A 20035-nucleotide genomic window follows, 5' to 3' on the forward strand; every position below is an offset into this window, starting at 1 on the left:
AACAATGAACGTACGTTCGATCAAAGACTCGGCCGTCTTGAATATCCTATTCTTCGTTTCGACGACTACTAAATGTTACGATAGTAAGAAAGCTTTGGATATTGTCACGTCCGCAGCAAACATCGACAGAAGGGATATCGTTGTCGAATCGCGATAGAACCGCGGAGTATCGAGTCGTGGGACAAGGATCCGTGATCGTAACAAGGAATCGCGCTATCGAATTTAACAGGCAACGGATACGACGTCGGTCATAATGGTCGAGGCGTCGATCATCGCAATAATAATAGGAGCGCTATCGACTGACTACGTTAGCACAGCAGCAGTGGCATTGCTGGTAGGAGGACGGTTAGCGTGGAACAGTGTGGAACAGTGTAGAGCTGTGTAGCGCGGTGTGGAGCAGTGTGGTGCGGAATGGACTCGTGGAGCGGAGTGAAGCGAGCGAGCGAAACGCGGCGGCAACGGAGGCGGAGGTGGTAAGAGTCTACGCCGCCGGTGGTTGGAGGTAGGGGAGGGGGGCTGATATCTGGCTAAGCGCGGGCGCAGTTGGGTCGCGGTCTTCAGCACGGCAGCATTTCGCTCACCGATCTCTTTACGCAACTCTCTCGCACTCTTTCTCTTCTTTTCTCACTTTTTTCTTGACTCGTCTTTCGACACCGCTTACTCGCTCCTTTTGATCGTCCACTTATCTGCCTATCCATCTTACCAGCTCCTTTCTCCTTCCTCCGACTGCCTCACACTCCCAATCCTTTCTTCCTTCCTCTCTTCCTTCCTCCCTTCCATCCTTCCTTCTGACGGTGAATGCCGCCCTCCCCCCTCCACTCGCTCTCTCTCTGTTGCTCCGGCGTGGCGCGGCGATTTCGTTTCAGTCGGTCTACCGGCGCTGCCCGCGGTATCGGCAATGCTTGTACACACGCGACGAAACGTGTTTACGAAGGACGGAGTGTGCGTGCTGAATGACGAACGAGTGGCACTTAAGGAAAACGGAAGCACCGCCGACTAGATTGGCGATCGTCGACTGCGCGGACTCATCGCGAGTTCCATGTTCCGTTAGTGCATCTTCGCGCAGGATGCATCCGTTTGTCACGTGGAAATTTGATTTGTTCGGGATATCTTGTTCGCTGTGAACTGTGCAACTAATCCATCGTCGAACGAATCGATAAGAAAGTGTTTTGCAACAAATGGTTCTTTCAAATATCTTCGAGAAGATCCGACCGTGAAAGTTAGGTTATGTGGAAATAGAATTACTCTGTAACTGTAATTACATATTATGCGATACCGTAAGTTAATCTAACTCTTTTCCCTTTTGTATTGCATGTAATTTGATTTGGCTGTAACGCAGCGTGATTTGTCGAAAATTCTTTTGCAAAAATGAACAGACTCGTAAAAATATGCATAACCTACCTACCAATGTAGACGCGTTATCCAATTTCGGTTGTACGTACTTCTTAGCCATTGAAAGTGGTGTTTCTGTATGATCGATTTAAAAATTATTATATATATTTATATACGACGGGTATCGTACCTACGTCGCGGTAAAATTCCGGTGGCGGTTTCGAAACTTAATCCATTCTCCTACTTGCGGCTACCTTTTAACCGATCTGTTCCACTGCGTGGCTTTTGAGGACGCGTTATAACGATAAACGTCGTGTGAGTTCGCGGAGTGTGTAGTTAAGAAAAAAGCATAACATACGATGATAACTGAAAATTCGAAGTGAAGCGTGATCGTACCGAAACAATGAATGTTTAGTGAAGTGTGAAGATGAATGTTCCCACGTTGAGCTTCAACGGGACGCTTCGGAAAAAATCAAGAGAAATGCAGCGGACAAGAAAAGTACCCGTGGCCTCGACACGACTGCAATAGACGTGTTTTAGCGGTAACTGCGGATCAACAACTGCTGACGCAAGTCGCTTCGGCGATCACGGTACGTTTTTCACGTTGAAAATGCATCAAGTACGGTACATAGAGCAGCCTGGTCAGCTCTTCACCGTAGTTCGTTGACTCGACCGTGACAACGCTGTCGGACACGCGTTCGCGTTACATTTACATTTGCGTTTGCATAATATCCACTAAATTTTCCACGAAAATTACTCGTCACTACTCGACTAGAATATCGCTTACCGGATAATTAGAAAATATCTTCCGATCAATTGGGAAAATTTTAGAGCTCTTTCTTTCGTTTGTTTCGCGACATATCTAGTTCAGTAAAAATACTTGCTTAACAATCGTTATTAAATTTTCAAATCTATGAAAATATTTCGTGAAATAAGAGAACTGTTTCGTGGACAATCGTGGATAAACGATTTACAGAGGAAGAAACAATCGTGTTTTCTATTTTTAGACGTCATAGAAAATTTCACTGCCTGAAACTGATTCCCTAGAATTTTCTACCACAATCGTAACTTGCGAACTTTGCTCCTAGGAGCAACTCTGCCTTTGATTTACTGTGCGGCATACGAAGAATGAAATGTATACGGATATATACGATTCGAATATTAAATAAAACACATTGCCTATTATCTCGTGAAAACTATCAGGTATTAAAATTCACGATTCGAATACTTAAAGCAAATTTTTATTTCTGCGCAAATTCATTTTGACCGTTCACTCGTCGATCGTCAAACAGTACGAAGCAGGCGGTGCACGTTCATCGATCAAAGTAAAAAGGAGACGCGTGCAACGATAACGGTTATTGATGTTCATGTAGCGAGAGGAATCGAATCAACAGGCCGTAATAAATCCGGAGCTTATTCGGTAGTATTTATTCAAGGTTGGTGAACAAATTCGATTTCTAGTTCTGGGTATTAGAAGGGCGGCTTGAAGTTTAAGCGAAATTTACACGATACGACGACAGACGCGCAAAATTAATATGTCAAGTCCGGTATTGCACCTGCGTGCGATTAGTCTTGCCAATTATTATACGATATTATGCAGCAACGATCAGGTCATGTTGACGGACGTCTCCAAGTCACAACTGTTACAGCGCGACGATCCAAAACTTGTATGTAGATCTAGATCTCGATCTCGATCTCGATCGAATAATCGGTCGAAGAGAAGCAGGCTTCGTTGAATCAGAAATTCGCTCGCTACGCGTTTGTTGAATTTCCTACTGGAAGAGATAAATTTTCAATGATCAATGGAAAATAGGTGAAAAGAGAGAGGAGGTTAAACGCGTGCCGCTTTAAAACGCGGAAACGAAGCTAAACAGTTTTCGTGCGCATTTAAAGCGACTACCCTTTTAAGCGATTATCCAACGATAGAGTTGTATTCGAGATTGATTTCAATTTACGCACAAGCCAGTCTCGCAGACGCGTCAACGGTTGTCGGCTCGTTCATACAACAGGCTGATTATTGCCGCGTAATAACCGGCCGGTAATAAATCCACGAATAGATAATCGAAATTGTAAACATCGTGAAATTGCTGTCGTGTCGCTTTCGTATCGGCAACCCCTCTGGTCAGGCTATAAATTGTATAACAAATATTATTATTGTACATATTGCTGTAATGTACACGGTTCGCGTTACGCAAATGTCCATTATTACATTCGATCGCAGGGTATTTATTTTCGATTAACGCGAGACTTTAACGATCTGTCGAATACTTGTAGCGTCATTTAGAATTTGTTAATAAATTGGTAGGTGATTGAAAGTAAGTGGCTGCTTGTGTTTAAAAAGTTGTTGTTGTAAGTATAAATTAAAATTGATGAAAACGAAACAAAAGAAAGGCGAAACAAGTGTTACGCGCATGTATTTCGATGCGAGTAATTTTCGTTAACGAAGAGAAACGAGAAGAGATGGTATCGATGGGTGAGATACGGAACAAAAACGAGGAGATTCGCGGACGACGAGAATTCGCAACGGAAAGTGAATTTCTGTTTATTGTTGGCAGAAAAGATATATCGCTCCACTTGAGCTGGCACGACTTTGAGGCTGGTGTTGCGAAATGTACCGGAAACGATGGACCGTGAAGATTCTGCGAATGGATTTACGGTACAGCGTCAACGGGAGCGGTTGGTGCGCGCCAGCTCTGGCCAAGATGATCTGCATTTTCTTCTTTTCGCTACTGTTGCACGGTAAGCCGATGCACAATTTGTTCGTACTCTGGCACGATTACACACGTCACGATAAGAAAACGTTCTCTTCTTGTCCATTGAACTTGTAATCGAACAAAAGTTGTCCTTGTAGAAAAAGTTAACTCGACTACGTAACTTTGAAAGTTAATTTTAAGCTGTTGTATGAAACTCGGGCAGCGTGCTTGTCATTGGAAGTTCTTTCGCTCGAAATTGAATTGATTCGCGTTAAATTCTTGTTAAAAAATCGATTAATCGGAGAGGGAAGAGAAAATTAACGTGTCATTTAATCCATGGTACAATCCGAAAAGTAATACAGCTCGATGCTATATACACGTATATACAGGTTGTTCAATTACCTTTTGTCACTAATTTTTCGTAGTGTGTACATAGGTCTGTTTATTCGGGTTGTCCACGCGCGCAATCTCGATTTATCGAGAGTAAAATGCTCGCGTTCGTCTCTCGTTGATTAGAATTTTCCTATTTGATCCGGTTAACAACACTGGCCAGCGCGACAATTCACAATCTACTCTCATTTTGCTAAGCTTTCATAGTCTCGTTAATTCTCGTAAAAGTTACCCATCGAGTAATTGAAACGCACATCGAAATTTTCTTCTCTTTGGCTTAATCCGAATCCGAATAACGTACGTACTTGATAAAAATTCCTACTGCGCGATAGTTAACGATTAACCTATAGAGTCACGTGCGTTTAACGCGCATGGAAAAATTCACGAATCGCGGTATAGTATATACGTATAAAGTACGTACATACCTTTCTGTTCGATCCGCAGCAGCATTTTTATTACGGTGCGAGATCGGAGCATGCTAATTCGCAGAGTCATGTTTTCCCGTGGAAACCGGTGTTAAACGTAATTAAAAAATGCGAAAGCAGTTCTTCTTTGAAACAGCCAAGTTGGTTCCATGCGCGAAACGTTTTATCTTCGCGCCAGTGACTATGACGCGTCATGGAATTGTCGTAAAAGTTGGCGAACCTGATGGATGTACGATAGGCAACGCCGAAAACACTGGAAACGGTAGAAATGTTGAAAACGTGCACAACGAGCGAAATGGTAGCGCGGAGGGGCGAGGAATCAGGAAGTGGAAATTAACGTTAACTAGTGTGCGGGCGTGGCTCGCCATGGCTCGTCGCGGACAAATAAAAACGCATTGCAGAAAACAATGATCCCTAGGGACTTTGCAAATGTTGTTGCGGTCAACTAAAAGAGCGGTTGCACGCACGCACGTTTTAAAAAGCAGCTGTGTACCTACATCGCTACATGTGTACTATCTGCGCGACAAGCTCGTTGAACCAAATATTCCGCTCGTCGAACTTTTTACAATACTCTCAGCGCTCGTTCCTCTCCCGACCGTTTTATCAATTATTTCCGATTATCCTCCGTTTAATAAATATCGCGTTGCAAATATTTTCGCGAGAATGCAGCCTGTTGTTTTATCGTTGGAAAACTTTTACGCTACAATCGAGCTTCGATTCGGACGATTACGTTTGCGTTTCTTGGAATGAACAATTTTAATAGAATATCGTGCGTAAAGTTACATGTAATTTGCTTTTTACGCGATTGATAATAATAATAACCTTCTGATCCTGTTGCCAGTTAAATTTTCAGCCAGAAATATTTTTTACGCCAACGTACGCGTGTATATGCACTGTTAACAAACAGAAACGCTGCAGGTAAACTTCTTTCTATTTGCTTTCGTTTCCATTCGTCCACAGTGTTGCTACAACTTTCAAAGAGGTGCTTTCTCTAAAGAGGATAAACTCTTAACTCATAAATATTGAAACTAGCAGCTTGCCAAATTGTACGTGTTTCGCTTGCTCTTTTCGAAACAATTTCCGTCGACAACCGCGAGGACCCTCCGTCGAGTGTTACACGAATAAATTCTAGAAATCTCGATAGCCTGAATATCAAAGTCCGTTAAAACGCGAATCGATAGGATAAAACATCGAAATACGGAATTTCTATTCGATAGGAACAAACGGTTTTTCTTTCTTCTCTGTACATTTTCGTTTGGCGTCTCTCTAGATTATCATTGTTTGCTGATTTCCTTTGTAAGCAACCTTCGAAAAACAAATATCGAAATTCCGCGGAGGAGAGGAAACGTAAAAGTTGAAAGAAAACGCCGGATAGGCGAAATAAGTTTGGGAACGTAAAGGGCGGAAACGCGATTCCGCGTTCTCGGTTTGCAAAGCAAACTCGACATTTGCCGGCGGTAAACACGTTTATCCGAAAGTTATAGTTGGATAGATTCGATGCGTGTTCCTCGGTATCGGCCGGTGTCGCGTATCGCGATCGCAGTCGCTATCTTCCGCGCCAGTGTCTATTGCTGTCTCACCGACTACGTACGACGTAATGACACGATGATGCGACGTTCGTAACTATGTTAGCTTCGAAGCGTTTCCTGCAAATGGAACACCATAGTTTACAGACCGGCGGTTATTTCGTTTTACGCAGATTCCGACCATAAATCCGAGGGAACGACGAATTTACGTTCGCGAAACTTCCCCCTATACAACCGCCACCGTTAATAATTTGCCATATTTTGCTTTCACAACTTCTTCGTGCTTTGTTACCCGACGTAAGTTTCCCGTCGAGCCGTATTCTGGATTTCTTCCGCTCCTCCGAAAAAACATCGCGCGGAACACAAGAACACAGCGACTAACCGTTAAACACCCACGAATGTAAGCGCGCCTATTATTACGTATATACATTCGACTCAATTTCATACTGTTGAGCATTGTGGATCTTTGGAGCCGAGATAATGTTATAGGAACACTAAATTTACACTAACGATTCATATTAAAATAGTAATATATTTATTTCATGGACGATTCCTTATATATTCATCGATACATACTTGCACGCGTCTCAGCACTTTCTTCCATACCCGACTCTTAACCGACTCTTAACTGACTCTTAACCGACTGTTAATCGACTCTTAACCGACTGTTAACTGACTGACTAGTTTACAGTCATCTGTTTTTCGGGACGCCGTGCACACACATACCTCCACACACCGACACTCACATACAAGCATCTCTACTACGCATTTGACCCAGTGCAGCATAGAAAATTACACATATTTCAACGCATACGTATGTATATGTATATATGTGTGTATACGTATATACGAGAATATACCGGTTCATTCGTCAAACTTTGAACGCGATTGTTACACAGATCGCGTTGCTTTCAATTCTCATCTGATATTAACACGTGCTCTTTGAATCGATGAATTGTCGATGAATTGCAGCGTTTTTAATCGAAGCGAAGATACGAAGTTCAGCTGGCTCGTTTCGTTATAGAGATACAACGATCTGCTCTTTATCGAAGAAGCGTGATCTAGTAAAGAAAGAAGAGGCGATTGTATTTTTGTAGAGCTTCTCAACGTGTATGCGCGCTTCCAGCAGTAGTGGACTTAATCCGCCGGAAAGTAAGAAAACATGTCCGTCGACTGTAGAATTCGCTCCTTCGAAAACTATTGTCCTGTAAAGATAGAAGGTGTTTCAAAGCTTTTGTCGAGGAATGGTATTTTGACACGGTCTATAGGTAGAAAATTAAGCTGCGCAAGCAACGAATTAGAAAGTAAATAAAAAGATAACGGAGGACCGATGAAATTACGTCGTTTCTCCGATAAAGGTAGCTGCTTTGAAGTTTTCGACAACACTCGATCAAAACCAGCCGCAATGTAAACTCTTGGACAAGAAATTGAAGGTAATTCTCGCGAGCTCTTGTGATTCAAAAACTGGGTAAATATTCGTAGATTCTGATAAAATGGACGGTGAAAATAAGCGACGAAACGTGGAAGTAACAGGAATAATGAAAACGCGTAGAAGAGAAGTCAATAGCGAGAGATCCCTCTGTATTACGCTCATTTATAATTCAAAGAATTTACGTTACGTTAGCAGGCAAGCATCAAATTGTAGAAGTTCGTGGCAGCCTTCAATATTTGATGGCTGGAATTAGGTTTATTTAACAACGCGAAGGCAGTATTACAGCTACGTTGATGAGTCATACACGACTAATGTGGTTTACGCTCGGCGTTTCAATTTCTCTTTGACGTACGCTGCAATACCGCAAATACCGTGCGAACCTTACTGTACAAACACCTGGATAGACCCGTTTTCAAAGTACACGTACATCGCATTTAAAGGCGCCGCGATACCGGAGAATCTGATTGCCAAACGATCGCGATTCACGTTCGATTCCACGATAAAAGCAGTCAGAATGTCGATAGTCGTGCGCGCGTCATACCTCGCAGTATCGTCGATCGTCGAACGCTTAAAGTTCGATATCGTCTCGTAAAGCGGAGAATATCGTCGACTACGCGTAGTTAATTTTATCAACCGTAAAATATTCTAAATTTCCACGTTGCGTTTATCGCCGCTTGAAATCATTGACTGACGGAAGAAAGTGGAGGCGTAACGTCCCATTGCTACGAGATGCAACGTGTTTGAATCGATCCATCATCCGTGGTTTGACCGCGAGAGAGAAAAGGATCGTTTCTCGAACGGATTATCGGTGGCTGTTCTTCTTCCCTATAAAACGATCAAATTCTCTCGGAGTGGCTGGATCGGTTGGCACAGCCGACCGTCGACTTTCTTCCTTCCGTTGGATATTTAACGAACGTTCGTTCCGGAATAACACCTCTGCTAAGACGTTTACGAGTGTAAGTGCCCTCTGCGGTAGAAGTATGGCGACGAAAACGTCAAAAAAGTAAAAGAACGAAACTTCCCAGCCTTCTTTCTTTCACGCGCACTGTATTACTAGAAAACGTTAACTCGTACTCGACCGATCCGAACAAACATCTGCGAAAATTCTCACGGGTTCGTTCGAGGATCGAAACTATCGATTAATTTTATCAGAGCAAAAGGGACACGAGATAAACCTATCGTTCAACAACTATTTAAATCTGTTTCGTTTTCCCATTTCTCTTACGATTAACATTCTCGTCTATTTACTAAGTAAATTATATTCAAATTCGATTGTACCATGTAATATGTCCATATATCACGTAGTTTAGATGGATCTATGTAGATACACGTATAATAGGTCCTGGAATTATTTTAGAATAATTTGGAATTATTTTCATTCTGGTTATGAATCTTGTTTCAAATGGAAAAATCGAATTTTATCGAAATGGCACGAATAAACCGCAATATAGATGAAAAAGTATTGCGTGCAGCTTGAAAATTTCACTTTTTTACAATATGATTTTATATTGAAAAGATGGTAATAATAAACAGCTGAACATACACGTATATTAATATTTTATTTGACTTGCTCGATTGGCTAGGTTAGCCAACTTTATCGAGAGAATTTCCTGACTTCCGAGAGAGAGGTCCCTGACTCGAACTAAACACACTAACGATATTGTTGCAATTCGTATAAAGACGGATTATCCTTTATGGCGGCTAGCAATTAAATTCCGAGCTCATTTAACGCAGTAGGTCGCAATTGATTCAACTGTGAACATATCTCAGAGGAATTCGGCACAAAAGGAGTGTCACTGAGATAAGATCGATCGATCCAGGTGCTAGGTTCTTCCGAATAATTAGAATAATTAGAATACCCGATCGAAAGAGAACAACGATAGTGGTTAATTCTAAGCGTTTCAAATCACTTCGAAGTTTGACATCGATTAACCTTTGTTTCGGTGAATACAAATTATCTCGTCGTTGGGACGTTAGGCCTTCCTTTTTTGAAAAGAATTATTCGCTTCTTCATTGGCGAATTCAGTTATCTTCGTTTTTATCTTCTACGCTTTCATTAAAAATAACAAATAACTTGAAAAATGGTTCACAAGCTAAAACACACGGTCGTGAATTTCAGTAGCAAGGACCTCGAGATAGGAGGCTTTGCTCGGTGTAATGGAAAGTCGTCCGCCGATATTTCTACATTTTCTTCCGCTCGGACAATTCGTTTCGGTTGAAGAAGAAAGACGTCACTGTCTCGATTGTAAGACTCGAGATTATCTATAAATTTCCAACCGAGTGCCTACGGCTAGAGTTATCCGATAATACTTTCCTGCGTCTCTTTGGTCTCCGGTTGACCTACCGCAACACTGCGCCGCGCCATTGTTGAAACGTACGCTTAAAAACCGATTCGATGAAGAAGTTTTTAAAGACTAATTAAAAAGTCGTAATAGCTCGTAATTAGCAGCGCGGCAATGACGCTCTTTGCGAGCTAATTCGGACGAGTACGAGACGTTGAAAAATCTGACTTGGAGAATTAAAACAGAGATATATGGAAGCGCGTGTATGTGCGATATTCGTATAAAATAGTAAGTTTATAAACGAGATTTATCAGTAGCTGTTAATATCGATAAATAAAAGTCAACAAATCGGATGGTACATTCGATGGAATATTCGCGATCGTAGATACGCAGGCGCGAATATATTTAACCTATGGACAGGCCCGCGTTGTTTTTCACTGCTGCGCCAGAAGATTCTCATAGATCAAGGCGACAAATAACGCCAGTCACCGCAATATTCAAACCAGGTGATATATCAATCCGCAATTTACGATGTTGTTATGTCACCGATACGAGACACTCCTTTCTCTCCCCGCTTAGTTGTCGAGAAAATATGGAGCAATCGGGTAACTAATCTGAAATTTATAACGGGATCAACCGTTTAAACGATGACGTCCCCCTATGCGTACATGACATTTCTACGCGGGAAATTATGCCTCTATATTGAAATTTTTGGGATAAGAATCCGCACACGGTACATTGTACTTTCATACGTCCGCTCCGTTGTCTATTCGTCCCTGTATACGAATTCAATTTGCAATTTTGCCGTTTTACCTGGAAATTGCGAGCGTTATCGTTTCGTTAAATTTCGTCGAATATCTTCTACTGTACTTTCAAGGATATCGAGCAACGAGTGCATGACAGTTTTAGATCGGTCTAAATCATTTATGGATTTTTACCGTTTATTTTTATTCCCATCGATCGTGAAAACTCTGTATAGCGAGCATAAGTGAGAGAAACGGTGTGCTTTCGAAATAACTAGGAGATCGAATAACGAAAGAATCGAGAGCTTTTTACTTAGCGCTGATTCATTGCATGTCGAAGACAGATGATACGGTATGAAACTAGTGGAATATTCGAAGGATTCAGGATTTCTATGACGATCTAGTGGGTAAAAAGCGTATGAAATATTCAACTGCATCGAGACATATTTATCAAAGAAACTTATCATCGTGCTATGAACGACATTTTACAACTGTAAATAATTGCACCGATTCTTTACAAGAAACACAAAGTACGACAAATACCGATTAGCACAAATGATAAACAAGAATTGTAACATAACCATAACATAAAATAAAGATAGTAGTCAAAAGATACGATTCGATGGGACAATACATAAAAATCAGGAATTTCTCCGATATAACGACCGAAATCCTGATCGTGAGCGCAACCCACGAAGAGGAGATAGTCCCTGCCTTTTATCGCTACTGTTATGCATCAGCGTATGGAAAAGATTTTACAGAAGTATTGCGGGATCGAAAAGCGGCAACTTGCTCGCATAACGTTGCTGCGTTCTTCCAACTTATTTCCCAAACGATTCGCGAAACTTCCGTTCCCTTCGACGAGGAAAAGAATGGAAGCGATAGCAAGAGTTCTATTTCGTAATTTCCGTAACTTTCGTGTTCTAGTTACAGTCTACACGGTATAGTTTCCGTATTCTTGATCGCGATGACACGGCATCGAAATCGAAATGCACCCGTAGTCGAGAACGAAGCGAAACTACCGACCGTCAAAAATGTCTCGATTCCGTCGAATCTCGCGGTCTGTAATTTGTTCGAACGGACTTGATCATTCGCGTTATCGAAGCAGTTTGTTACTCGAGCGACGAATAAACTGCATTGTCCGTCGAACGAGGTAAACCGGATTTCTTTTGCTGCGTGAAAACGAAAAATCGCTCTTTTTTTCGGAACTAACGAGCGGGAAGGAAAATCTCGTCTTGCTATCTGTTACGAGGAAGAATCGATTGGATTTTTGGGAAAGCGCGGTGAATTTATTCGGGATCCGGCGAACGCGTAAATCGAAGATAGTTCGACCTTCTAGAAGAAAACAATCGATCGGAAAGAACCGCGGAACTTTATGCGGACCGGTTTAAATTCGTATCTGAGAAGCTATGGCGATTCCTTTGGGACTCTGCCAAAGCAAAGTACGAGATATATACATGTATCTATCTCGTTGGTCGCGCTTCGGCCTTTTCCTCTACGCTCCACCGTTTTCAATTTCGTAGATCGATCTTCTCCACGCGAAAGCTGCGTAGCGCGATACTCTCACGAGCCACCATGGGAGTAAGAAGTATGTATTTCTATACGGTCGATCGTAATAGAATCGCAGAAAGGATTTCCTCACTACGTCCTCGAAGTTGTATCGGATAAAAAAACGTTTCTATCATTAATATTCAAAGCATATCATTTTACGCGATGCGTGCAGCCGAGATTTTCAAGATATTTCTGACACTGCATATCGGTGAAACGTGTGGAAAGAACGAACGAGACGCAACACGGATACGGATACAAACGCGAACGCGAACGCGAAGGTGTTGCGTGAAAAGACGAGAGCCGAATGGCTGAACCTCACTTTCAAAATTTCCATATTTATGCGAGATGCGACGTTTACGGAAAGCGTGGTGCAGCTTGCGCGACGCAGACAACGATGTCGTTCCATTCTTTCTTGAACAAAAGTCTGAACGAGGCTTGATGCGATTCTAGACTGACAAAACATTTCCAAACTCGAGGAATACGTAAGCCCATACATATGGATATTAGACGAATGCGGGAGTATATTCGATCTTCGTTTCTAGTATCATTTGTCATTTGTAACTTTACCGTTCGATGATTCGCGAATAACTAATAGACGGCCAGATAGGTATATCCGTTACGAGAAACGTTTTGATTCGCGGTATAATATTCGATCGTGCATCGGCGAAAATGCAATTTCAATTTGCATGGAAACGGACAGGTAAAAACGAACGTGTTTATAAACAATCTATAGCGAGATTAAAAGTATACAGTGAGCTCAATTCATCGAACATGATAATTGCGATGGGAATATCGGTATATTCGTTTGATATATCGTGATTTTCGATGCGCGTCAATACTTACTTTGCCTGTTAGAACTGAGAATTATTTTTCGACGAATAAACGCTACAACTTTTGGAAGAATAACACATACGTGCGTGTATCCTTCTTGTTTCGTCTCGTCGCAAATTCGTCGTTATTAGTGTGGAAAAATCAAGATACCAACGATATTCGTCGCGTAGGAAATGTTTGAAGCTTCCGAACAACTTATGGAAATTTAAACGAACATTAATACATATTTTTGATCGGAACGAAATCGACGGAATTTTTAAGGCATTCGAATCGAGCGTGTTTCGTTGAAAGCACGATGTCTTTCTTTTTTTTGCTCTTCCTCTCTGCGTCGAAACTGCGCGACGACTTCGATAGGCTACCGCGATTTCGCAATGAATTCTCGGCACATCTATCATCCCGATTCGTCAGTGTCAAAATCGCGATCGAACAAACGATTCGACAATCCTGAACCTTCAACGACAAATCTCCGGAATTTCAGTTGAAACTGCATAATCCTGTCCTGTGCCTCTGACGTTGATGGATAAATGTCATTTTTTAAGGACTCCTTGTAAAAGATGTTTTCGTACTTTACAGTTTGCTGGTTTCGATGTTGATCTATTATCAACGTCTATAGATCGACGATCGACCCATTTTCCAGCTGTACATTTTTCTATCGCGTTTCCAACACTAGTCGAAACACGAGTAAAATGTACCTATTTTAAGACCAAGGAACAAGGATTCATTACCAAAGCGAACTTTATGGTTTCAGTACCCTGAAAGATACTCGATTCCGATACAAAGAATAGATAGACACGCGTTTCTTTGCGAGCGGTACCTTTTAAAGATTAAAACACTTTTTCAGTCGAGATAAAGAACACGAAAGACGAAGAAAACCAAAATTGTCTATAATTTAAGATGAAACTTTTTGAATTTTATATGGTGTTGTAGATAATATCTTTAAAATCGAAGAAATGAAAAACATTCTGCATTTTCACTTATGTACGTTGATGGAGACTCACTTTCGTTCATCGTCATTTATATTAATAATATTTATGAAAGAAATAACAAAGTTGCTTAACGTTAAATTCTATCAAAACGCAGTAAGTAGTTTTGTATTTGGTTTGTTTTTCTATCGTCGACGATGAAAACATACACGTGTAAGTGAACCTGATAGTAAGAATCAGTCTATACTCGTGTAATAAAGTAACCACAAAAAGGAGCTTTCTATGTTACTATATATGTTTATAATACTGTTTTCTTAATTAAACGGCAAAGCTCTTAAGAAGATTATATGCTTAGATTGCCAGAGCCTTATCGTTAAGACACGTCTGCAGTTGTCAGCAATTTTCTCCGGTAGCCTCTTCTTTACTCGCTGGTATTCTCTTCTCTTCTTATCTCATCTCTTCTCTTCTCTTCTCTTTCCTTCTCTTCCCGAGTAATAAGACCCTTTTTCGACTTTTTAATGGGTCGTCGAAGCGATGATTTATTCGTTCCACGAGAAAAGACGTTCGGACTTTTATTAAGGAAGCTCGCCATGGAATCGTTAAAGGCTCGACGGACAAAGCTATTTCTTTCGAAATTCGCGGATCCGTGAAACGTTCTCTGGACTCGATTCAGCAAAGGCGATGCATCGTTCTTTAGCCTTTAGAGTTCAAGTTAGCCACGCGACTAATTAACTTTTATTCCGAATAATCAAGGTTCCACTCTTCGTCCATCGTTGTTCGGCGTCCGAATATCGCGTCATTTTGGTAACGATTTAACATTCGCCTGGTTATTGTCCTTCGAAACAATGACGATAAACCGTTGTCTGGAAACTTTCCCTCGTCAAGCACACCTCTCCTTTGTTTTGCAAATATGTATACCAAGGGGTACTAATCGGCTCGAGATTTCCTCAGAAAGATAATTGCACGTCGAAGGCAATCTCACGACCGACAATCGTAGTCTGCGAACAAGAACTTTTACAGGATGATAGAACGTCCGCTTATTCTTTGTCGCGCGATGAAGAGAAAGCGGTAGTTGTTGCTTAATTAACGCTAATTGCTGCTTTTTTCGATAGAGAGTATGTACAGACGAGACGTGTTTTAATACTGTGATGGCCGCCTACTGGATGCAACAATTTATTAAGCTTCGCGCATCGGAAAGGGTACCGTTTGTTTAATGGAATAGAAATCGCATTGCGTTCGAATTTGCAGTTTGCTTTCTCCAAATTACTCGGCGTACACAAAGCTGATCCGTTATGGAATTATTGAAAGCATTTCGGACCGCGTATCGCCTTTATTTCCCATTATTACTCGATACATTATGTTCGTATTATTAAATCATTCATTTTATGTAACTGGTCGTGAGGTTGAAAGTAATTCCTTTGTTGTATCTAGTATATCGCGCAAATAAAATTATCGTTAAAAATGCACAGAAAATACGACATTATTTCAATTACGTAAAATATGCAGTATAATAGAGGAAAGGATTGACAAAAGAAATTAAATGTAATTATTCTAACTAATTGACGCATTTCATCGAAGTAAAAATAGCGTTGAAAACTGAATCGAGCTTTCCAAATTTTTCACATTCTCGATGCTTTTCCTGTAATTTTTCTTCTGTGCAGCAAATTTCTCAATTTTCGAAGGTCGATATCAACGTGATACAAGGAAAACACAAAATTCCTTTCCTATTCATTTCCTATTCGTTCCGATTTTCTAATTCATTTCCTATCGCGTTCGCGATAACGCAATTAGGAAGTTGTAAGCGCAAATATAGACGAGAGATGAATGCGACGAAAGTGTGGACGCAGGTAAATCGCAGTCAGCAATTTAGCGTGGTAAGAAGGCAAAGAGAGAGAAACGGGTATACACATTTTCACGGGTTCAGAGGAGCACTCCATCCAGTTCGTTTCGAGAATAGCATATCCTTAAACGTTCGCTGACCCTATTTCGTCTAATTAAATCGGAGTTCCTTTGAGGATCTTAAGCGTCGCGTTTTCAGTTCTATCTCGAGTAATTTGCTGCTCCGTTATATAACACAGCGCGTTTTTTTTTTTTTTTTTTTTTTTTAATAAGCGTGCCGTCCTCGTTGCAGAGGCATCGACGACGCTGTTTTTCTTCGTTCCGATCGTGCCTTCTCAAGACGTTTCAAAACAAACGATTATTCAGCGTCGCTCGTTGCGAGACCTGTCCGCCCTTGAAAGCCGCGGGTTTCCTCCTTCCTTTCGCGAATCGTTCTTCGAACCAACGTCCAACGTAATCACCAAGTGTATTTTCGACCAATCGCGGGGAGACGCAATCGCGAAGAGAGACGTCAACGGGAGTCGTAAATTCCCGTTACGATTATAATAATCGACACCACGAGTTGATCGATCCCCTGATTTCCGTTAAGACAATAGGGGTGGTTGAGAGGGTATAACACTGTGATTCACAGAATTGTAAATTATATATTTTTTCCACTTAAGTTACACCGTTGCTTATAATATATATCGTCGACAATGAGTTAGCGTAAAGAGACGCGATACTCTGGCACACTATTCGTTGGTGATAGAGCTAGGCTCGTTGAGTTTTTGTTACGCAGCTTGTTACGCAAATTTTTAGAATCGCGACGTTTGCGTTTCAGACGACACCGATCCCGTTTCGATTTAAAAAAACTGCGGGCAATTTGGTTACGGAACTTGACGAGCGAGAGGAATCGGTTTCGGATCGAGCAAACCGGCATAGATTCGAAATTAAAGCTACAAATTATTCCTGTATTTCGTTCCACCGAGTCGCTATTATCGTTCGCGACTTTCCAACCGTATAATTCATCATCGGATGCGGTGGCGGAAACGAGCATTCGAACAACTTCTACAGCCACGATTTATCGATTATGCTAAAAGCGTATTAGCCTGGATGAAGGAAACACTGACCCGAAAGTTTCGAGCGTTTTTAGGTCTATCTGACGAATTTTCTTCCGAGCGACTCTTAACGGAAAACAAATATTTGCGCACGGCAGCTAGAGTACGAAAGTTCAGTTTGTAGGGAAGTCAGTGCCATAACAGACGAGTCAGTTTAAAGTACCGGTTGCTATGAAAATGCTTTCGCGTCTTCGTTTCACGCTTTGCTAGCAAATCCACTGGCGATTCTTCGCTTCGAAGTTCGAAGAAAGTTTTTCATATTTCTGGTCTCTTATTAAAGCGGAGCTCCGATCGTTGAAACGAGATGAAAAGACGCTTGTGCCATCTGTTTGTCCTGGAATTTCCTTTTCGCGTACGATTACACGCCAGTCGATGGGACTAACGGTCCTTCGAGAATTTCTACTTCGAATGCGCGTTGCTTTCTGACCAAATGGACGTCTTGGAAAAAGGAATACCTAGAAGAAAAACAAACCATGATCAACATGAGAGAATAGATGCAAATTCTTACGCAGGAATGTCTCTGTAACGAAAGGAACAAACGTTTCACATCTCCTTCGTATATGTAAATCTGTATGAAATGTCTACGAGTTAATATCGTATGCCGTGTCTTCTTCGCTGACGAGAAAATATTCCTCTGTCGAAATACCTTTGCCTCTGGAGAAAGCTATCCTCTCTGCAGCATCCCAACCTTGTGCGGACGTACACGTTATAACATACATATGTCAAATTTTTTGATGATCTTTTCATAATATCAAATACCCTCGGATTTCCTTAGATTTCAAACGAGTAAAGACAGTTGTTGAACAACGTAAACAGAACAAAAACACGTAACTAGAATCGAAAGGAATTTCTGCGAATGCAAATAGTGTAAATTTAATATTTCTGTTTAATCGTGCAGACGTTTGGTACGATATAGCTACGTTCTGGAGAAACGTTTATGAAACGATTCGCGTTCCGTTGAATGATCTCCAGTACGAATTTTAATATCGCGAACGACATCGGAATCGCGTCGTAACGAAAAGAGGAACGATTTTAGTGGGACGATAGAAGGAAAGGTTGTTAGCGCGAACGGTAATTTCGTTCTTACGTTTATGAAGGGCGTCGGCATTGATGAGTTCTCTGTCGGACGTGTGCGTGGTTGCGCATTGTTACGGGCAGCACAAAACCGGCGGTAACCGCGTTCCCTTGGAAAACGTGCTTCGAAAGGTATGCTCTAATGCTTTCATTAAGCGAATTCATTGAGCCAATACGCGGGTACTTGTTTTCAAAACTGCATGCTCTCGTTTCCTCCATCTTCGTTCGAAGATAAAACTAAACAACGAAAGTTCTGCTCTCGAAATCCATTTTATCGGCCAACGTTTCTCTGGAAATATTTGATCCACAATTTCCAGAAACACGGTCAACGCGACGTTTCATTCGTTATTCTTGACAGTACGGGTCCGAATCTTTGCACGTATCAAAAAAGTTTCCCGTTACTTCTTTGACTCTGAATTTCCGAGACTCCACGTAGCGCCGATCCGATGCAGCGTCGATCGAGAGAATTACCTTCTAATTATCGTCACGGTAGAACATATCATTCTACATCGTGGGAGGAACAATATTATATAGAAAATTAATCGAAATACATTTCTAACCTTTTTCGAGATTAAAAGTAGTATTTATAACGAGATCAGCGTTCGCGACATTGACGGAGGAAAAATTAAATTTTCTCGCAGGGAGATGAAAGAAGTGGTAAGGAAACCTCTCTGGAGTTGCACCGGCAACTTCAACGTTCTCTAGTTGAGAACGATGTAAAAATGTTACTCCCTTATCTCATATTCTCCTTACGAATATTCTTGACGGCATACTTTGTGGAATAGCGTTGTTCGCGATTTCTCTGCTCGATCTTTCTCAAATTAAAAATATGCGTTGAATAAGTTGGAAAGGCGATATGTGAAATGGGTCAAATTATAGTGAGTTGGATCTAGGTACCTACATACATATTCATTTTATTAACGATGGCTCTTTTGGTTTTCGTTTCTTCTATCGATCGTTTCTTCTCCCTAGTGTAGTCCAATTCGTTCAATTATTTTAAGATACGACGATGCATAATACGCTGGATCATATAAATTTTTAGTATTTCTATAGTTCTGTTGAGATACGTGTAATTTTCTGTGCTGGACTGAGTTAAATGCGTAGTAGAGATACTTGTATGCGAGTGTCGGTGTGGAGGTATGTGTGTGCACGGCGTCTCGAAAAACAGATGACTGTAAACTAGTCAGTCGAGGAATAGTCGGTTAAGAGTCGGTTAACAGTCGGGTATCCTATAACATTATTTCGGCTCCAAATATCAACAATTCTCAACAAGTTCCCACGATCAAATTATTTTTCCTCGGTATTTTAAATCTTAATACTTCGTCCGTCTACTGAAATACGGAGATTAACGCAAGAAAGAACAGCTGTAGGTACGTGTTCTCTTGAAATAGTATATGTATAATTGGCCGTATATCGGTGAGATTTCAGGCTGTAAATGAAGCTCGTATCAGGCCTAGCATTTTATGCTATTAGGATTTTGCAACGTAGGAAAAAGGAGCGTCTGGACGATGATCAAACGTTAAAGACGAATCGTAGCGACGCGATGTTTTGCATTTGTTTGAGGATGGAAGGACAGAAGACGCTCTTAACGAGCAGCTGTATAGCTTATTTTCTACGAAAGTAGGCTCGTTAGATGTTTAAGGAAGCAAGCCGACTGTTACATTCTTAAGCGGGCTCGTGCTATAAAAACGACCGATGAACAACTCTGCTGCAAATGACAGCTTAATTACTTACACACGGAATACAATGCAAAAGTAATGCGTTTCCAATTATCCGCACGCCTCGGTCTAATTTTTGATCTGCATAAACAAACGAGCCAGCCGGTCCCTCGTAATTTCCCTCTAAAGTAGGTAAAAAATTCCTCGATCGTTATTTTCTGTCAATGTAAAATTAATTT

General features: G+C 41.2%; 1 protein-coding gene across 2 annotated transcripts in view; it reads left to right on the forward strand.

Annotated features, from left to right (window-relative positions):
- Positions 1–530: 530 nt before the first annotated feature.
- The window catches only part of LOC138188430 (zwei Ig domain protein zig-8), a 59768-nt gene continuing 40263 nt past the window's right edge, over positions 531–20035 (forward strand). Inside the window, exons 1-2 of one of the 2 annotated variants that reach the window (XM_069130198.1) lie at positions 531–1922; positions 3888–4071. In XM_069130198.1, coding sequence (XP_068986299.1) covers positions 3942–4071 — 130 coding nt within the window. In that variant the 5' untranslated portion in view covers positions 531–1922; positions 3888–3941. The remainder of the gene's footprint in view (positions 1923–3887; positions 4072–20035) is intronic. The other variant, XM_069130188.1, reaches the window with a different exon arrangement.

Source organism: Bombus flavifrons, chromosome 2 (genome assembly GCF_040668555.2).
Source record: "Bombus flavifrons isolate JBK064 chromosome 2, iyBomFlav1_principal, whole genome shotgun sequence".
Classification (NCBI taxonomy): Eukaryota; Metazoa; Arthropoda; class Insecta; order Hymenoptera; family Apidae; genus Bombus; species Bombus flavifrons.